Source organism: Lathamus discolor, chromosome 2 (genome assembly GCF_037157495.1).
Source record: "Lathamus discolor isolate bLatDis1 chromosome 2, bLatDis1.hap1, whole genome shotgun sequence".
Taxonomy (NCBI): domain Eukaryota; kingdom Metazoa; phylum Chordata; class Aves; order Psittaciformes; family Psittacidae; genus Lathamus; species Lathamus discolor.
The window spans coordinates 92,365,896-92,387,048 of record NC_088885.1 but is presented as its reverse complement, the minus strand read 5'-3'; the positions used below and the strand labels follow the sequence as shown (position 1 = coordinate 92,387,048).

Genomic DNA, 21,153 nt, shown 5'->3' with positions numbered 1-21,153 from the left:
ATAGCCCTAAATCAATGTTGTACATCTGCTTTTACTTATACAATACTCTGTCCAGTTCAATCTTCTGTTATATGTATGTACCAGTCATGTAACCTGGATCTCCTTAGGACTGTGGTGAGAGATGTAATTGCAGTACCTGTAGGCATACCAGAGCTGGCTTTCATCTGGCTTGCTTGGGCTACCTGCCCAAGTAAATAAACTCAAGGTGTGCCTGCATGGCTGAGGCTGCTGCTTGTTCTGGTACATCAGAGCTGCCATTACTTTACTAGTTGAAAGGCTTCACATGTGCTGCAGCTGCACCTCAGTAGCAGTGTAGGCATACTCCAGCCTACAGTAAGGGGTGTCAAGGAAAGATCCCCTGTTCATCATGCTCTAGTTCAGAGAGAGTCCTCATCCTAATCTTTTGGTGTTTGATCTTCTAGTAGTTATTACCATGGTGAAACACCTAAGCAATACAGCTTTAGCTGTACTGGGATTTCATCTGTTGCATACTATTCACACAAACATTGAGGCTAGCATTGTTTGAAATCTCTGACACTACCTCCATTTCTTGCATTCAATGAGTGATTAAGGTGCTATATGCAAGACTAGCTAGTGGATTTCTTTTATCTGTAACTTAGAAGATAAATAGCAATTAGTTTGTTAACTAGGAAATAACAAGGGCAGCTTTAATTTTTTATAGCTTCATTTTGAAGTCCATGCTATAAAATTTCCATCCCTAGGCCATCCAGTGTTTTTCAGTGCTATTTCTGATTTCTGACCTTCAAAGTAGGGCCTTTTATTTTTTGCTTCTCTTGCATAATCCTTAGATGTATGTGGGGCTTGGAAGGGCACAGCAAGTCCTGTTTACAGTCTTATTTCTAAAGTGCTGCATGTAGAGACTACTCAGAGTTTTTCAGAAAGCTGTACTACTGCTGTAGGCGCTAAGCTCCCTCTAGCACTGGCAGGGCATTTCTGATGGCTGAAGTATTTCAGCAATGCCAAGTATCAAAGAAAAGATTTTGCCGATTCTTTCAGGTTCTCTGAATTCCTTTCTGCAGGTCATAACACAGTGCAGATTTTGTTACAGAAATTTGCTGGCTCAACACCTTGTTTCTTTTAAAAGGATTTTGTTTTCTTCCAGCTTTCTTCAATGTGAGCAGCAGTTCTAAAATGCTGAATATACTGTTCATGTTAATTTGGATCAACAAGGAGCTAGTTGTAAAAGAGCTTGAAGTTTAAAAATGATTGCTTAATATATATTAACTGCTGAGATGCTACAGGATGAGCACCAAAAAAAAAATCCTTGCCTTTTATTTTTTCCAAATGGGAGATAGAACTTCATTGTTAGCTAGCTCAACTCTTCTACAGCAGTCTGCAGAAGTTCCTAGGCCAATTGCACATGTGGGGATAGGGGAGATAAGAAAAAACTAGTGTAAACCATCTTCAAGTGTGTTAATAGTTTTGTAAGATCTCTAACTAAAAAGTTATCAGTGTAATCACTGAATATAGGACTTGTTGTAGTCACTTGGAAATACTTTCATCTACTGCACATTGGCTTTGACCTCAGTTCTCTAAAGCACAAATTTTACAGCTGTCCTGCTGCTTTTTCCTGCAGTAACGTCAGATGGAGTAGAAAGAGCCTTGGTATTTGAACCATAGAAGCTAGAAAATTGCATTTGATGATACTTGCTTGGGCTTTCACAGATTTTTATATGTAAACAGCCAGTTTGTGATCAAGATGAAGCTCGTCTTGCCCTATTCCAAAGCACTCTGCAGAGTCATGGCTGTGCAGGTCTATTGTTTTCAATAATACTATCAGAATTTCTCCAGTCTTAAGTGGTATACCTCTTTGTTTGTGGACATATATAGAATGGCCCTTTCCACATCCTAATGGAACAACATACATGCCTGTTTCCCATATTAGTAAGTTTAGCTGAGGCATGTTCAATGCTAAGCATCCTTTTGAGATTAAAAGCAGATAGAAATAGTTGGTGCTGAATAATTGGCCTGATGTTCAGTAATGCAGAAAACCTCTAGCCCCGTTTCAGTTCAGAAGATAATAGGCAGCTTTAAAAAATTGGTTACTTGTAGAAATACCCAATTTTTTGTTTAGGTATGTATAAGCTAGTCAGATTTGAAAGTCAAAGTTGTACTTTACAGCATACCATGATAGATTTCAAGTCCTGTGCAGATAGTGTCAGTGAGTTTCCAAGTTGCTGAAGGACAAGAAACAAAGACAAGTTTCTAAGTTCATAGCTGACATGAATGCTAGTTTCCTTAGGTCTAGTAAGTAAATGTTGAAGTATTGCTTGCTTTGCAGAGAGCTTGCTATGTCTTGTGGTAACGTGTAAATGTTGTTTGCAAAATCACATGTCACACCATGACCTTAATCATGCTAACATCGCTTGTTAATTGTTCATCTCCAAGCTTGGGCGTAAATGCGGTTTGTTTAGAGCCTGATTTTGCACTGTGATTGTAAATAAAGATAACAATACTGTCATGTAGCATATGGCGCTGCTTTCGTGAAAGATTGATTTCTATGCTATGATTTGGTTTTTCTTTTTTCTGCACAGATGATCGTGTGGTTGGAGAAAATGCTAGATAAAATAATCAGCATTTTCATAATATTTTTGCTAGTAATAGGAACCCTTCTGCTAGCGCTGCTCCTTACTGCAAAGGTACTGTGTGCTAAGTAACATAATCATAGAGTTCATTTTAAATGCTGAATGATGGTTACTGATATTTATGCAAAATTTTGTAGCGTGAGGACTTTTTTGTGATTTAGCAACTAAATGCTTTGTACTTGAAGGTGTTACCATTCCAAGATTTCTTACATATAAAAATCTATATATTGTATTTATATATTCATTTACATATATGACAAAACAAGTATATAGGCATTTGGAAATATGAAATTTATTCTAGTAAAAGAAATACTAGCTTATATGTTATAGGAACAGATTTGGTTTGCATCCTGTTACACTTTGTGTCAACAACAGTTACTTAGATTTTTTCTTTTTAATTTACCTTGATCAGAAACATATTTGCAAAATGCTTAAGGTTTATTTATCAATTTGCTTGTGTAATTGCCTGTAATAACCTCATGGTATCCTGTTCTGAGTTTAAATGTGCTGAGGTTATGATCACATATTCTCTGAAGTTGTTTTTTGGTTTGTGGTTCTCTTTTGGGTGGTGGGGTTTTTTTCTCACCAGAAGAGGTCACTCATGTACTTTTTTTTTCCTCCTCGTGTTTTGGTTTTTTTTTTTATGCTACTGTTTCATACTTGAAACAGTCAATGAACAGTGGAGATTGAATGTTTGACTTGAATACAGTTGCAGAACAAAAAAATCAATGGGTTCCGATGCAGCCTCCTTTTTCCAAAATGTAGGTTTATATAGTGTTGAGTACTTAAAATTGAAAGCTTTAAAAGTTGTGCAAACATTTCTGCCTAAAGCTTCCTTATATTCATAAAAGGAACACTAATGTATTTATAAAAGGTGTCTTTCATCATTCTTATTGGAGAATTAATTTGGTGAAGCACTTCATAGCACGGTTGGTCACATTAGAGCTGAGCATTTATTAACTTTTACATTTCGTTGATCCATGGCTTAAAAAAGTATATCTGAAACTGTGCTTTGTATTTTTTAGTGCTTCCCTTGACCGTACTGCTGTATTGTTAATTTTTTTTGCACTGAGAAGGTTTAAATTTCCATTTGCTATTGCTAGTCACACGGTGTGTGACCAAAATTGTCAGAACAGACTGATGATTATTGACTGCTTTTTGGGGGTTAATGGCACCTAATCTTTCATTGGGTTAAATGAACTTCCAGTTCTGCATTGGAAGAATTCTTCTTGAAATGTACAAACTGTTGGTGTTCCTCCTTCCCACCCTCCTCCCCTCCAAGAAAAAAAAAAAAGGGGAAAAGAAAGAAGCCTCTCTGAATGTAGGAAGAGTTCCTGTTTACATTATGTAACATTTTTCCTTTCTGTATTTAATTTAGGTACATCAAGAGAGTGTTCACATGATTCAAGTCACAAGCAGCTTGATCAATGAGACAGTAGCCAGTCACCCAGAATGGGCAAAGTAAGAATGCTGAAGTTAAGCGAATAGTATAGGGTGGGTGAACAAGTTTCCAGGTGCTCTTATACATAATTTTTAATATAAAGATCCCTTAGGTGAACAAAAATGCGAGTGACAGTTACAGGAGATGTAAAAGCTAAACTCTCAGGCAGCAGTAGTGTTTATGGATTACTATGGAGGACTGTCAGTGTGGTATCTCATTTGAGGACTAGTTGGATTTCGGTGACAAAGTACAGCTGTGTAAACTTCTCTAGTTTCAGTTTTGGAGGGAAAACTTTCATAGTGCAGAGAGTAGAGGGGTCAACATTATTTTCCCTTTTACCTGTGAAAGTAAAGTAATGGCAAATAAGCTGTCTGTAGGAGGTTGCAAGATGAGAGCTGAGATACTTTGTTAATGAGGAGAGCTGGCTGCAGAATTCCTTTGGGTTCTTGAAGAACAGTTCACGAGTGGAAAGAAGAATGGTGGATGGGGAGAGTTTGGTATTAATCAGCTGGGAAGGGCTGTTCTTGTGAAGTGAATCTTATCTGTATAGTGTGGGAAATTTTTAAGTCGCATGATTAAAGCAAACACCGAGGCAGCTATTAAGGGGTTGAGAAGACTTTGAGAAGTGCATGTAGAGAAAATCGACTTAAAACATGTTGCTTCATCTGGTTGCTTTTTCAGGGAAACTTATGTTAACAATTTACATTCAGCTCGTAATTCAGAAGGTTGTATTTGCAGCTAAAATGAGACTGTTTTGTGTAGTATTTTCAGAACTAGAACACTAGGAAAATTTCTAAGAATGTGGTGTGAATAGCATGCATACAGATTAAAGAGCAGATCTCTTTGAAAAGGTTGAGATACCAATTTAACTAAGGTTTCAGGAACTTTGGAGAATTCCAGATGCAGTGACATGCCTTAGATTTAATTGTGATTTGCTTATCAAGGAACAGCTTTTCTCATATGTAAGAGAAAATATTCTAATTGTAGTAAGTTTATATGTAACTCAAATGCTTTTGTTGTTGTTTCAGAATGTTAATTTGTAGTGTGTTTTAGGTGTAATGAGGCGAGTAAACTACAGAGCATTTAACTTTGTTTTCCTTCTTTGAAAACAAAAAATCAGCTGGCTCCCAGAAGCCCAGGTTATTCAGAAGGCACTCAATTCAGCAGTTAATAATGTATACCAATATGGCCGAGAATGGATTACACATAAGGTAAGCGTAAGTTCCCCCAACTTTTTTAATGTTTTCATTTCTTGTGTTTCATAAAAGTAAGGAGAAAGAAAAATACGTTTGTCAGCAATTTTTTTCTATGGGGTTAACTGTTTTGTTGACAGAACTATTCTTTCGACTCTCTAGTTTGTGAGTTGAAGGAGGGGTGGGAATGATTTCAGTAGTCTTTTCTGCTCAGAGGAATATTTATTTTTAAGAACTGAAAAATTTGTCATCGCTTTTCATAAGATTGCCAGTGAAAGCACATCAGATAAAGATGACTAATTTTTTCATCTAGCTTTAGCTCCTCAATTGTAGACAATGAAGACTTTATTTTTAACTTTTTTTCGACAGCAGCGTTCTCGTTTCTGTGTGGGCTGTGTGGTAGACTGGATATTTTTCTTTTTAATAACTATTTAAGTTAACTTTCTTCAGGAGAATTTGACAAGATTCATTTGATACTAGTGCACATCTCAAATTATTTGAAATATTTACCCTAAGGATGATCAAGGGTTGTAGATTAAGCATTTCAGAGATAACACTTGTTTTTCAGTGCAGAAGGAAGTCCTCAGCTTAGTGCAGCGGAATGTTTTTCTGCAGACAAAATGCTCATGTTGTGAACCATGTTGTCTGAAATATGTGTTCAATACTTATACTCAGCTTTTCATTTGGGTTTGAGCCATGCCTTTACTGACAGTCTTATGTGATTCATCTAGCTTGGAGTCGGTGAGTAGATGCCAGCTTCATTCTGTTGTGTACAATAAAAGATTTCTATTTTTTTTAGCTCCATAAGATTTTAGGAGAAAAAGTGAATAACACCGCCGTAATTGAAAAACAAGTGCTAGAGCTCTGGGACAGGCTTTATCACTCTTGGTTTGTGAAGGTGAGTAGCCTTTAAATGGCATTTACATGAACTGTTATTTTGTACTTCGAGATAATTATGCTATGCATGTGCTTCTGAGAAAGAGATAAGCAAATAGCTGAATAAAGCTCATAATAATAAAAAGTTGGTAATAATGTCAAGTTACTGTACTGTCACGGTGTGAGTACAGCCAGAGCACCTTCCTTCACTTTAATTATGTATGGGTATATGTATGACAATTTATTTATTCTTTCCTTATTTCTTATATTTAGTGTGTCATAGTTCAGAGCTTTTCACTCAAATTTTGTCATTTTGAGGGTCTAAGAAAAGGAAACTGGTATTCTGCATGATTTGTATAACTTTGATTAATTTGAAATTTTGAGAAAGGAATTGTCCTTTCACTATATTCCTTACAATGCATTTTTGCCAGCTGTACCAGCCTTCCTATAATGGGTTCTGCACACCGAACTGTGAAAAGTTTGTAAGAGTTAAATAATTTTTATGTTGCCAGTGCTGTGTGCCTTTTAAAGAAAAAAGCAACTCATTAGCCATCATGCAACGGAAATACCAAAATCCAGAAGTCATACCCCTGAGATACTTCTGTGTATTTAAATAATTGCAATTATAGTATTTTAACCTTTTTCTTCATATGATTATTTTTAAATTACCTCTAATGTTCCAAGAAGAACTCTGTTAAAAGAAGAAAGAGTTTCACTACAGTAATCAAAATAGAAGGGGAAAGAATCAGTTTCTTTTTCTGACCAGAGAGTGCTGTAGAAGAGGATGTAGAGAAATAACACGGTGCTGTTGAGGAGTATGGGACTACTAGTAAGAAATTAAAGCTGTATCTACAGTAGATTTTGCTGGCCTTAAGCACTTGGGAGTAGTCGGTGTTAAATATTTGACCAAGAAAAGCACTTACTTTTGATACAGTTATACTGATAAACCTGTTGTTTTTACCAATATAACCTGTGTGTGAGATGGTCGGTAGCACTGTATCATTCAGGTGGGCCCTGTGTTACTGCATGTGCTTTAGAAGTACTTTTGTTGCTGCAGTATGCAGCACAATTTCCATCTATGTTCATTGCATTATTTGATTTCTTTCCTGCATCTGTTATTGGAGGGGAATACCGTGAGGCTTATTCCTTGTAGATGTTCTTCTGGTAGGGCAAGAAACAGCTTTTCTGGCTGTCAAAATGGGAGGAAGAGCTCCAGGAATGCACTGATGCTCGTTGCCTACAATCTTCAAATCTGTTTCCCTGGTTGTTGTTTGCATACTAGACACTCTGTGTTACCATTGGCATGCTGGGCTGCAACCAGTTACCTGCCAGTTGCAGGTAATGCTTCCAGAGTCTATTTCTAGTCCTGCCCCTTCTGCCGCACTCCATATCCACATAAATATCTTGGTGTTTTCCACCTTGCTATTTCCTTCTGTAATATTACAATAGCCTTGTGTGATCCTTCAGTGTATATGAAAATTAGTAAACTAGATGATAGTGTGGTGTGGAGGACATCTGCACTATATCTGACTCTCCCAGTACAGCTTTCATGCTCCCCACTATTTCAGCTGCCTGAGCATAATAATCACACTTCATTTTGAGGCCTGTATGGTTTTGCTTTAGTCTGTAGGTGACTGAAGAGCCCAGGCTCAGGTGATTTGCTTCCACGAAAGCTGTAGAATTGAGGAAGAATTGCTGGTGAAATCTGGATTCAATGATTAACTGCTACTTTCTAAGAAGATCAGTAGGTAGCAAGTGGTATACATTTTGCTAGGTTCTGGAGATGTTGCGATAGATACGTGCATAACAACATAGATGCACATATATTGCATCTATGTACCCGGTAAAGTAAAACAGTAACAGAATAATAAACTTGGAAGATAATGGTATAACTCTGCAATCAAGGTGTCTTTTTCAAGAACAAGAATTTCCTCTTCCTAGTCAATTTAGGTGTGGGGATTTGTTTTTAAGATCTAGTGAATTTTTTGAAGAGGAGCTAGTTGACCATACATATCCCTTATTTATCATCACCTGAGGCCTTAGGTGCTACAACAGTACAATTGCAGAATATCAATGAACTTAAAATGTGTATGAGTAACAGATGTTAACAAAATTTGCAAATGATAACTAATTCTGCTAGTTAATCGTGAGACCTGCCTTTGAAAATAGAACTAGAGGAACACGAAATAGGTTCTAGATATGGTTTACAAATACAAAAGGCGTATTGGAGAGACATTTTTGATTACTTGTCATGTTTCTGCTCTAAATAAATTGCTAGCTCAGAAGCAATATCCCTGTGTTGCTGTGGATTGTTAAAGAGCATTGCTAATTGTGTATGACAAAGTATAACAGTGCGTCTAGGGAGAACTGGTAATAAGCAGAAAATGTAATGCTCTTAGATAAACTGGTGCAGGGACTTCACTTGGAATACTACTTGCCATGTATGACAAAAGAGGTACTGTCATTTTTGAATGCAGGCTGTTACAGTTAAAAACTTTTGGAAATTTCTAACAGAAGTAGTAGGATGCTTATATAAACATCAGGGTTGAGAACTTAAAGTCTGTTACTGTCAAAGGTTAAGGTGAGATCTGTTGTAGTCAGTGGGTTTGCTTAGATTTGTTTACAGTAGAATTTTATCATCCTCTGAAACACTTGTCACAGTCCCAGGCTGAGTTAAATAGTCTCGTGCTAGACAGTAATCAAGTGGGATTCAGTTGCACAATAGTCAGCTTCATAAGGGGGAAGCCATTCCAGGACTTGGCGGTTACAGTAATGTCCATTTCCTGTTGTCTTGCTGTGCTGCAGTTGCAAAGGTATTTAGTCAGAAGAAACCCTCCATACTTCCAGGTTAGCTTTTAGCTTTTGCATGACTGAACATTGCCAGTGGAGCAGTAGACACTAATTGTGAGAGAACTACTTGTTTTGGCTTCTGCTTGCATTTTCCTTTGTGGGTTCTACTAGAAAAAGTTTTATGTTGCAAACAGTAAATTATGTAGGCAGTAACTCAAATAATTACCTCTTTCTTGTGTGCTCTCATATAAAGCAAGGTAGCTACCATTGTATCAGTCAAGCAGGAAAACTAATGTTTAACTGAGGTGAATCAGTACAATATACAGAACTGTAATTATATGGGGTAATTAACTATGGTTTTCTGTCAGATTTCAATTTTTCCAGTGTACAGAGTACATCGAAGTATTTTTGAGGATGCCAGTTAAAACAGCTCTAAGTATTCAGATGCATGTTAGATCTGTTCCTCATTAAGAAAACATTAGTCTTCAGCTTTCTCACATCTGTAAGTTATTCAAATGTCTGTTTTCTTTACATCTTTGTTTCTCTTTTTAAGAATGTAACGCATTCTGGAAGACACAAAGGACACAAATGGCACATAAACCGTCAAAACAGCTGGCTTGGTGATATCCTGGACTGGCAAGATGTTGCATCATTTGTTCATGAGAACATCGAAACATTTCTTTCGGTATATTTTTTGCCCTTATTACGGAATCAGTCTAATTTTTAACTGATAGCAGTTCTTCTTTGGGCTACCACTAAGGCTGTGGATTCAAGTACATGGAAAATTATGGAAACAGTGTTACTTAGAATTACCTTAGCAATTATTGTAAGCCTGCTTGGGATGTTTTTGTCCTGCTTTGGATACAAACAGAACTGGTTGTGATGAAGAAAACCCCCAGATTTCAGCATCTTCATTAATACTAGCTTCCCACACTACTTCCTGAAAGAGGCTGTTACTGTAGGATTACCTGTAGGTTTTCCAGCAAGCTGGTTTTAAATGCTTTATATCATGTAGTCTTTTTCTTTTAAAATAGAGACCAATTTGTATAGGTTATAATTGAGGAAACTATTGACCAAGAGCTTGTGAAAACAAAAGTTTTTTTTGTTGGTAGTCTTGCATTTTTTTTTTCCTCAAATTATTATTCATTGCGTTGAAAGCAGCCTGTTTCCCTCTTCTTTTATTAAAGTTCTGTGGAGAATCAAATTAATATTTTACAGTGTATGAGTTCCTGAATTAATACACTGGACCTTTCAGCTCATGAGGAGAAAAAGAAAAAGCATTGAAAGCAATCCAAACTGAAGCAACTACATTTCCCTAAAAAAATGATGTTAAGTCTGAATTGCTTAATATACACAGAGTCAGTCCCTGATATAGCTCATCTCTTGACTTGAGCTGTTAGCATAAACTAGAAGTATCTTCAGGTTACTATTTATCTGTTTTGGAAGAATATTATTTATACCTAATTCACAACGTAACATTTCCGTGGATGCAATTAAAGCTACTGTTTGTCTCAAGGCAGTTCTTTGTTTAGGCTGATGGGCATACGTGCTTTTCCTGTCCTCCCTTAACTGCTGCTTAAATGCTTACAGTCTCTATCATAGAAGATGTGAGTCAAGAAAAAGTTCTTACTGTGTTGAACCTTTTTTCAGTTCATAGTGAAATTTGCTTAATACTTTCTTGAAGTTGACTGTGCGCACTTGAGGCAGAGTTATAACAATACACAGCACATCATCAGTTAAATACAGAGTTTTCTTCTAGGCAAGAGAGAGGAGGAGGAGAAACTACACGATAGGTGCTAGCCATGTAATTTACAGCATTGCCGCACAGTGCTTAGAAACTGTGGTGTGCTTCAGTAATCTAAATAGGCTAGAATAATGCAGGAAATGGTGTAAAGAGAATAAATATTTAAGACAAATGCATTAATAATAAAATTTCCATCTAGCTAGCATTGCTTTACTGCTGAAATCTGGTTTAGAAGTTCAGGAAGAAAAGTGCCAGCAGTTGACTTGCTTTCCTGTTTATTTCCATGAACTCATTACTCATCAGCTGGGGGGGAACACCTGCCCTGTTTCTCCATACCCTCATGTCCTTAGTGACAGACTGTAAACCAGTCAGCATACCTCTGAATCCTGATTTCACATCCTTATCAGGTAGCATTTTCTTTGCTGGCTTGCTCATCCACGATGCTTTGCATAAATCTAACACTGATATGTCAAACTAAAACTGATGAAAATCTGATTTCTGTGCTTGTTTAGGTCATTAAAACTTGGAGATATGAAAATCATCTGTATCTGAAGGAGTCCTATAAAGGTGCTGAGGGGGGACTCTTCATTAGGGACTGTAGTAATAGGACAAGGGGTAACGGGTTCAAACTTAAACAGGATAAGTTATTGAATATAAGGAAGAAATTCTTTACTGTAAGGGTGGTGAGACACTGGAATGGGTTGCCCAGGGAGGTTGTGAGTGCTCCATCCCTGGCGGTGTTCAAGGCCAGGTTGGACATGGGGCAATGGGTGTAAACTGGAACATAGGAAGTTCCACGTTAACATCAGGAAGAACTTCTTTACTGTAAGAGTGACAGAGCACTGGAACAGGTTGCCCAGGGGGGTTGTGGAGTCTCCTACACTGGAGATATTCAAGGCCCGCCTGGACAAGTTCCTGTGTGATGTACTGTAGGTTACCCTGCTCTTGCAGGGGGGTTGGACTAGATGATCTTTTTAGGTCCCTTCCAACCCTTGGGATTCTGTGTGACAGAGCCTTGGGAGCCATGGTTTAGTGCGAGGTGTCCCTGCCCATGGCAGGGGGGTTGGAACTAGATGATCTTAAGGTCCTTTCCAACCCTAACTATTCTATGGTTCTATGATTCTAAAATAGGAATAATTTTTACTTGAGTCTGGTGTTTCAAAACTGCTTGCCTACCCTAGGGTACAATGGAGCCTTACTTTATTTTGGATTTATGCTTTTATCAGAGCATGAAAGTCTATCTTGGTATTTTGAAGAAGAACAATGGGTTATTAGAATGACATACTGAATTGGGAAAAGGTCAATAAAAATGAAATATAAAAATTCAAAGTATAAATATAGGAATTAAAAATTAAAACTTAAATTATGTGGGTGCTTTTGAGGAACTTGTTCTGGGTTTTGTTTGCTTTTTTATGGTTTGTGGGACTTGGGGATTAATTTTTTTTTTGTTGAGTGTATTCTGTGTGGTGGGGATTGTGGGGGAGCTTTTCTAAATCATCAATTTGCTTTTTTTCTTTTTTCTCCTTTTCCTAAAAGCTTTGGTGTTAGTAATACTGCTGCCTTTCAGCTTAAGAGTTTTCCAGTATTCTTTAAAAGCAGTGGTGTTATGAAACAGGTTATTCAGTGATGTATTTCTGAAGCTGGATTCATTTCATCCTATTCTTAGTTTGGGGAGAGGACTACAGTTGATTCTCACTCATGCCTCAAATTTTGCACGCTATGCTCTACTCCAAGGTAGTTTTTCTGGTGACTGAAATACGCAATACATAGCTGGACTGCTGGGGTTTAATTTCTGAAAAGTAAAGCCTCATTCCTTTCCCACTCACATGTTTTTCCATTCATACACTTTCCTCCATTTCTTGAAGGCCTGAAACCTTGAAAAGTAAATTAGTGCTGGCTAAATCTGTGCATGATGACTCAGAACTCCCTTGCTAATGTCTCCTTAAATTGATCTCTTCGCTTCTTGCACAAGAATATCCATCATTCCACCAGCAGCTAGATCTCATTCAGAGACGTCCCAGACACAAAGACAGAAGACTTTCCATTAAGACATACACAGAGACCTTCAGCTCAGTTTGGTTTCTCTGTCTGTGCCTTTAGCAGGATTGATGTATGTGTTCCAAATCAAGTCAATTTCTCAAATATTTCACTGAGTTACCACATCTCCTAATGTTTTCTCTGGCCTGAGGATTTTTTCAAGTAATCTCCTAAGTTTATGGCTCATACAGTCTGTTCTTCACTAACAATTCAACAACCATCCCTTTTTATTTTCTTTTCTTTTTTTCTTTCCCTAGTAAGGTACTCATTCAGAGACGTGCTTGAAAGCAAATGCTAGTGATAACTGGTTCAACAGATCTATGACTACCTAACAAGGATGTTCTTCTAGGAGAACCCGATACTGATTGAGCCACTTTTTAACAGCATTCAAACTAACTGCAGTTGTATATTCTTGGTTTATCAGCTCCTGAGGCTAAAACTTATAGGGAAAATGTTAAACAAATACAACCTATACTGGAGAAACATACTGTTTTGAAGGAAACTTTCCCAGCCTGAGCCACAGAATGGTTTCGGTTGGAAAGGACCTTAATGCCATGTAGTTCCAACCCCCCTGACATGGGCAGGGATGCCTCACACCAGGCTATGCCATCTCTGTCTAGCTTGGCCTTAAACACTGCCAGGGATGGAGCATTTACCACTTCTTTGGGCAACCCATTCCAGTGCCTCACCACCCTCACAGTAAAGAACATTTTCCTTTTATCTACCCTGAACTTCCCCTGTTTAAGTTTAAACCCATTACTGAAAGGCTGCTATGAGGTCTCCACACAGCCTTCTCTTCTCCAGGCTGAACAGACCCAACTTTCTCAGCCCATCTTCATACGGGAGGTGCTTCAGTCCCCTGATCATCCTCGTGGCCCTCCTCTGGACTTGTTCCAACAGTTCCATGTCCTTTTTGTGTTGAGGACACCAGAACTGCACACAATACTCCAGGTGAAGTCTCACAAGAGCAGAGTAGAGGGGCAGGATCACCTCCTTTGACCTGCTGGTCAAGCTGCTTTTGATGCAGCCCAGGATACGGTTGGCTTTCTGGCCTGCCAGCACACACTGAAGCTGGCTCATGTTCAGTTTCACATTGACCAGCACCCCCTAGTCAGTGTACAATCTCTTGTAACAGATAGACCATGCCCCTCTCCTTGTCACTAGTGTCATCTGCTCAGCTGGTGCCTTGCCAAGTGATGGTGTGCAAGGGTGGGAATTAATGATTGTTCTGATTAGTATTCAGAAGACTGATAAATCAGCCTAGTTTTGATCTTTAAAAAAACACCTTACTAGACCAACTTTCATTAACAACGCACTTCATGCTAGTTGTTTGTTTTACAGTCCAGTAATTATTATCAAAGTGGTTAGTCTTTAACAATCATATCCTACATGGGCTGTGAGGATAGATTATAATCATGCTGATGCTGTATAGTTAGCACCAGTAGTAGCTGCTATCCTTGATGATCTGAGTCACAGAAGTCAAAGTGAGCAGGTTCATGAGCTTTTAAATCTGGAGAGCTGGAACAGGAATGGACATCTTTGCTCAAATGAAGGAGCTTGTCCTTTTATATTTTGTTTTTTTTTCTGGACAGCTCCCGCCCCTTGATCTCTACCCTGGGCTACATGCTATGTAACACTTGGAGAGCCACTACTTTTATGGGTCATGGCGGGTGCCTAGCCCTGTTGCTTGCCTGGTTTTGTTGCTACTCTCTTCCCACCTTCCTTAGTTGCTACTGCATTTTCTTAAATGAAAAGCAGTTTTTTCCTAGCTCTTAAGATTGTACATCTTCAATGCTTTCTTCCTCAAGGAGTGGCTTGTGTTTCAGGGGCCTTTGTTTTTGATCTCTGTCCATATTTTGAAGGCTTTTGCTGCTGTTCTCTGATTAAACTCCACATCATATCAGAAGACCTGTGGCACCAAGCTCCTTTTCACATGCCGAGTTCTGTTAACAGGATTAAACATCTAGGACTGGAGCCTTGCACAGTTAGGCTACAGTTTATGGCCTGTTACTATGTACTGTTTTTACTGACTACTAACTGAAAGGGCTCTGCTTTAACTGCAGTCTGTTCCCCCCAAAAATCACTCTCCTCTGTGTTTACAGTGCTCATAGTGTACTGTACGTTTAATGAAGTTACCTAGTGGCTGTGTGAATTTATACCGCTGTTGTACCCTCAGGATTAGTTCTTAATCCATAGAAGAAGGGAACACGTACCAGTGGAAGAACATCCTCTTCACTGCTAGCCTCACTTGAAAACTCAAGAGACGCTAATAAAGTCTGTTCAAAATATGAGCCTTAAAATTAATAATTCCCATTAAATAGTGAGAAGCAGGAGCTAAGTAGCTCTTTCTGGTTTTACTGTGGGTTTTAATTCACTTATTCCAGCACTTATTCTCTCACAAGTTTACGCTTAATAAATTATCTTCTCTATGTTTTAATCAGTTCTAAGGGGGAGGTGATCACACAGCTTACCCTCTTTTCTCTGCTTTATAAATGCCAGCTATTGGAAGGGGGTGTCGTTAGTTGGTTTTGGTTTTTTTTTTTATTTATTTAATTCAGCTTAAGATATTCGTTAAACCAAGAGTAATTGTTGCTAGTTTTTAAGTCTTTACTTACAGCTTTAAACCTGGAGAAAAGGCTTTTGTGTCAGAACTTTTACAGTTTTTCCAGTTAGTTTGTCTGAAAGAAGGTATGGCTTTTTGTCTGTAACCTTGCTTCTTTTATATGTTTGAATCAATTTGGCTAATACATTCTTACTGTTTTCCTTCTGAATGAAGTATTTGTTATGAAACAACTCTGCATTGCTTTTAGGATGCCTTCATGGGGCATACTGTGCCATGTCTTTATGTCCTTAATACCTCGTGAAGTTGCTGCCCTATTCAGATTGATGTGCCTGCATCTATACATAAACTAATTTGGCTGTAGTCGGTATTCTGTATTTAAAGGCATGTCTCAAAACTGCTCTTTACTGTCTTTAACTAAGAAGCAATCAGTTCCCTAAGCCAGTACAAAATTTAATAGGTTGTCTAGCATTGTTTGTCTTCCATAATTAATTCTCTAACTGATGCATCCCTCTTCCAAATCACCACTTGTATAGTTGTCTGCAGGCATCATAAAAATTATATATCTCATTACCATAAAATGTTTTAAAAGCATTTATTAAAGGAGTAATTCTATTATTTGATTTGAAGCTGTTTTCAGATTTATTTCTACCGTGTGATGTTACTCCTTGTTCTTTGTGTTTTAGCATTTCTGCTTTTGAAAAGTTGAGTTTTCTCTCCCAAGATCTGCTTTCACTTGGTGCCAATGTTAATCACAATAAACAAGTGTCACCACATCTAGATTTTTTTGTGATTTTGCATAATGAAGTGATTTGATCATTGGAAGAAAAAGTCTAAACCCTTGTAACTGTCTGCCTAGAAACTTGGCTCTGGTAAAGTGGACATTTTCACTTGATATTACCTGCTGTGATTTAGGAATGAGGGAAGATGATTTTTTTTTTTTTTAATACCGTCTTTCTATGGCTTGATGGAGATGAATCACTCTGTAAGCAGTTTTCTGTCCTAGTTAGTACCATAAACTCGTAGAATCAGCTAGGTTGGAAAAGACCTTTAAGATCATCTAGTCCAGCCATTACCCCAGAACTGCCAAGACCACCACTAAACCGTGTCACTGAGGGCCTCGTCTACATGGTTTTTGAACACATCCAGGGATGGTGATTCCACCACTGCCCTGGGCAGCCTGTTCCAATGCCTGAGCACCCTCTCGGTGAAGAAAATTTTCCTAATACCCTAAATAATATCCTAAAGCCTCCCCTAGTGCAATTTAAGGCCATTTCGTCTTGTCCTGACACTTGTTACTTGGGAATAAAGATTGACCCCCTCCTCACTGCAGCCTCCTTTCAGGTAGCTGTAGAGAGTGATAAGGTCCCCCCTGAGCCTTCTCTTCCCCAGACAGCAACCCCAGCTCCCTCAGCCATTCCTCATAAGACCATTGGTATCTGACTTTGTCTTCCCTTCACTTCCTTTTCCAGATCCTGGAGTCTTTGTGGATAGTGATGAGTCGGAACGTGAGCCTCTTGTTTACTACAGTTACAACATTGGTGACAATCCTTTTCTATAGTGGGACAGCTCTTCTCAATTTTGTGCTTTCAGTGGTAAGTAGTATGTCATCGGTTTACATGGTCCATTTTACTGAAGGAACCTATTTTTGTGCATGTTGTAACAAATCAAACCTAAAGCATTGAAAAGATCTTCTAATCTTACCTAACACCAAAATTCTTTTAATATTTTGCAACTTTCAAATCTGTGCTTTGAGGGCATTCTAAGCAAAGGACAAGATTCGTGTCCTTAACTTCCATGTTAAGGAGCTGCAGTTTTCCTGTCATTCTGTTCATGGAAAACTCTTCTTTCTGGCCTTGAAGATACTGAGCTGTAACTTAGTAGCTGTGTGGTACTTAGTTGCTGGGAGTTTAAACCACAACAATAGCCTACACTGCTGCTGAAATCCTACGGCATGTCTTCATAAACAAGCCAATACACTCAGAAGATAGAAAAAATTGTTACTGGGGAATGTCAGCAAAAGTATTTATTTTACAGGGGTTTCTTTATATTCCCATTTTTACTGAAATGTCTTCAGCAAATCTGTATAAAAGGGTTGTTGGGTTGTTTTCATTTAACTGCTGTGAGTTCTTAATAGCATAAAGCTTTCATACACAAAGTTCTTATTAATGTTATTGCCCACAGAGTAGCTCTGACACCTTTTTGTTAAAGGTGTTTTCTTTAAAGGGTGTTATTACTGAGACCACACTTGGGGTTCAGACATTTTTCTGGTGTCCTCAACATAAGAAGGACATGGAGCTGTTGGAGCAAGTCCAGAGGGCCACAAGGATGATCAGGGGACTGGAGCACCTCCTGTATGAAGACAGGCTGAGAAAGTTGGGGCTGTTCAGCCTGGAGAAAGAGAAGCTGCATGGAGACCTCATAGCAGCCTTCCAATAGCTGAAGGGAGCCCACAAGGATGCTGAAGGACTCTTCATCAGGGAGCGTAGCAATAGGACAATGGGTAATGGGTTCCAATTTAAACGGGAGATTTCGGTTGGATACAAGGAAGAAATTTTTTACTGTGAGAGTAGTGAAGCACTGGAACAGGTTGCCCAAAGAAGTGCTAAATGCTCCATCCCTGGCAGTGTTCCAGATGAGGTTGGACAGGGCCTTGGGCATCATGGTCTAGTGTGAGGCATCCCTGCCCATGACAGGGTGGTTGGAACTAGATGATCTTAAGGTCTTTTCCAACTATGAGTCTACTTTTTAGAGTATTATGGGAGCTAGATAGTTTATAGTTTCTTTTGTTTCTAAATGCCACAGCTGTCTGGAATAATTTATAATGGTAGAGGTAACTTCTTTCATCTTAATCACTGTGGCAGCTACTACTTAAAATCTAAAACATTGGCCTGTGACTTCTTCCTGTTTTAACTAAACAAATACTAATCTTGGAAGCTTGACTGAAATCTACATCCTGGTTTTTAATTCAGGATCCAAAAACATTTGTTAGAGAACAAAGTGTTTTGCCAGTTTAACTTCATTGCCTTCATTGATGCCTGCTCAGGATGGAGGTCTTTTTAGACCAAACTGCAAAATTGAAATCATGCTTAACAACATTTCAAGGCAGCTGTGTGGATCGTTTTCAATACTTAGGAACTAGCAGTTCACAATAAGACTTAATGGAACAGCTGTTTTGAGCTGAAGAAAACCACTGCCACTTAATTTTGTAGTTCTCTAGTTATCTTTCAGTTAATAAAGATTGCATGGGAATATTTAATTTCTTCCTTAGTCCACAGCTTCACCCATGACATACTGAAGACAGTGTCTGAGAAGTCAGTATACTTAAAAATGACAAGTTTGGATAATAAATGTAGATGACTTGAATGCATTTAATTGTTCAGATGCAAAATTTAACCCTAGATGTCTAATGATTTCCACCAAGTTCATTACATGCCGTTTGTGATGCATGATCCTGCCTTTTTGTCTGTCAGCAGGGTTCTGCCACTTGCTGGGGCACTGTGCAGGCAGCTGGTTTAGCAGAGCTAGTTGGGATATCGCTGTGTTGGAATCCTTGTAAAGATTAGATGCCCTAAAGGCTAATCTGTTTCCTTCTGCTTCTACTGTAGGTTGAACATGTTATTTAAAATGATCATGTAAAGCTTTCTCCACCAAAACATGCCAGTCCTGCACTCTTGGTCTCTTGGATTTAACCATGACTTACATTTTTCACTCCTTTTGGGCAGAGTATGAAAGTAATTTTATATATATAGGGAATATTTGTTTTAATACATTTTCAGGTTCTTTCTGTAGATTCTTTGTAATGGTAGCCTTTTAAATGTAAACAGCAGAACTAATAAATTGGAAATACTGGAAGTGTTTGTCCTGTATTGTACTATACTTCAAATACATCAAGGTAATGGGTTATGCTTGCCTCCCATTTCTGTGCATAGAAAATGTCATCTCTAAGTATTGGTGTTCTTGTAACTGTATGAGGTACCTCTTTTGAAGACATTTAAAATTTGCATTGAAGTAGTAGTTATTAATACTGTTAAATGCTATGGGAGAGTACTGTAACTTAGTCTTGTTTGCACTATGTGTTTCACGGGCTGTTGTGTCCATTCAGAGGCATGGTTTCTTACTTTGAGGAAGAAGATATCTTGCTACAAAATCTAAACAGATTTTCTTAAAACATGAAAAGGTAAATTGATGGAACTTGTTTCAGTAGTGTTTAGCATGCATTTGTTAACAGCTTATGACTGAAAGAGAAAGGACATAAATTTTGAATATTCAGTGAATAGCCTGCATAAGTTAAGATGCAGTCTGTTATTTGAGGCAATAAGTAAATGAAAATGGTAATTGCTGTGAGAATTTGGATGGTTGAATCTTAACAGTACTTTTTAGGTTAGCTTAACTGAACTGTCATGGAGTCCATGTAGAAATAACATAACTGCTTCTTAATTTTTCCTTGGGCTTTTTTTCCTCTTAATCTGCTGCAGCAGCTTAATGTAATAAGCCAAGAAAATCCAGATGTGACCCTAGGATAAATCACTGCAGCTTTCTTAAATTGTGATGTGTGTTGTTACCGAACCCCATTTGGTATTATGTCATTGTTAGATTTACCTGCTATTCATGTTCCTTCCTTCAGAGTTAAAGAAAAACATCTTTCAAGTCAGGAGGAGAAGGCCAGAAGTGACCTTAACAGTTCTTGTTCTTCTGGGGTCTCAAAGCATACTTAGGTCTTTTGCTGTAGTGAGATGTTTTTTCAATAATTTGATTTCCAAAGATGGGTATCTTTAACAATCCATTTTTAATTTAAGTTCTCTTTTTGGAAAGTCTTAATTTAAGAAGTTTACAGTTTCCTGGGAGAACTCTCACTATTCTCCGGTAAGGAGAAAGAGCTTTTGTATAGAGTTCATTTGGAATGTGACAGCAAATAGTTTCAGAGTTTTTGATCTAGTTTAATTGCTGCATCTTTGACTGCTGCCTGGCCTAATATCCTTACCCGTCTCCCTGTCTTTTAATGGAGGTTTGGAATGGAATTTTTACATTTTGAATAGACTGAACCCTAATGCTAGGTAGGCAGCGTTTGAGCCCATTTTGTGTGTTGCTGTGGTCTAGCCAGCAGTGTTAGCTGAAAAAGCTGACTCTCTTGAAAATGTCACATCTTCTTCTTACAAAAGATAATGGGCTACTTCGGGAAGGATTTTTTTTGTTTTCTAAATGTGAAACAAAAGGAACTTGTTTAAATTCTGTCTAGGTAGAGCTGTCTTTAAAAGAAAGCACTGCTCCAACTTCAATTGTGCTCTTAGATTTTTTGTTTTGTAGGATTTTTAAGTTGCTTCAGAAGAGGTTTTTGCTGGCTAAAAGCATCACAAACTAATTTAAATTTGCCAACAAGGTAATTTTTGATGTGTTAGCTTTTCAGCTGATTGCATTTCAGTCCAGTTCTAGTCATCTTGAATAAAAATTAAAATGGTGAATTTTGAGTTGATAAACGGTTTAAAAGTATGTGCTTTAAAGCATAGAAATAATGGACACATTGTTCAGAGTCTCCATTTTGAAAAATACATCTTCCATCCAGACATTCAGTAGGAAGTAATATCTGTAGCATGTGACTTGTTTTAGTGCGTAGATTGGTGTATCACCCAAGGCAGTTACACACCTGGGAAGATGGAATACAGCCTCATCCTGTATTCGACATTTTGGAAAGAGGTCACAGTAGGTGAACAGCAGTGTTAGACTTCCAAGTTAAAGGCTGGAAGCATGGTGGGAAGCAGTAATAAGATTTTACTGAATAGAAAAGAGATGGGAATAGACACAAATGGATGACATTCTTGAGATTGGTGATGAAATACTGCATGTTGTGGTGTTTGCATGGGTTTTTTTTTTCCAAGTGTGTTCAGAGAGAAAAAGGGTATGAAGTG

General features: G+C 38.0%; 1 protein-coding gene across 2 annotated transcripts in view; it reads left to right on the top strand.

The window, feature by feature from the left end:
• The window catches only part of TMEM245 (transmembrane protein 245), an 80,145-nt gene that overhangs the window by 30,677 nt on the left and 28,315 nt on the right, over positions 1 to 21,153 (top strand). Inside the window, exons 7-12 of one of the 2 annotated variants that reach the window (XM_065667747.1) lie at positions 2,556 to 2,660; positions 3,985 to 4,067; positions 5,168 to 5,258; positions 6,040 to 6,138; positions 9,460 to 9,591; positions 16,720 to 16,842. In XM_065667747.1, the coding sequence (XP_065523819.1) occupies positions 2,556 to 2,660; positions 3,985 to 4,067; positions 5,168 to 5,258; positions 6,040 to 6,138; positions 9,460 to 9,591; positions 16,720 to 16,842 (633 nt within the window). The remainder of the gene's footprint in view (positions 1 to 2,555; positions 2,661 to 3,984; positions 4,068 to 5,167; positions 5,259 to 6,039; positions 6,139 to 9,459; positions 9,592 to 16,719; positions 16,843 to 21,153) is intronic. The other variant, XM_065667748.1, reaches the window with a different exon arrangement.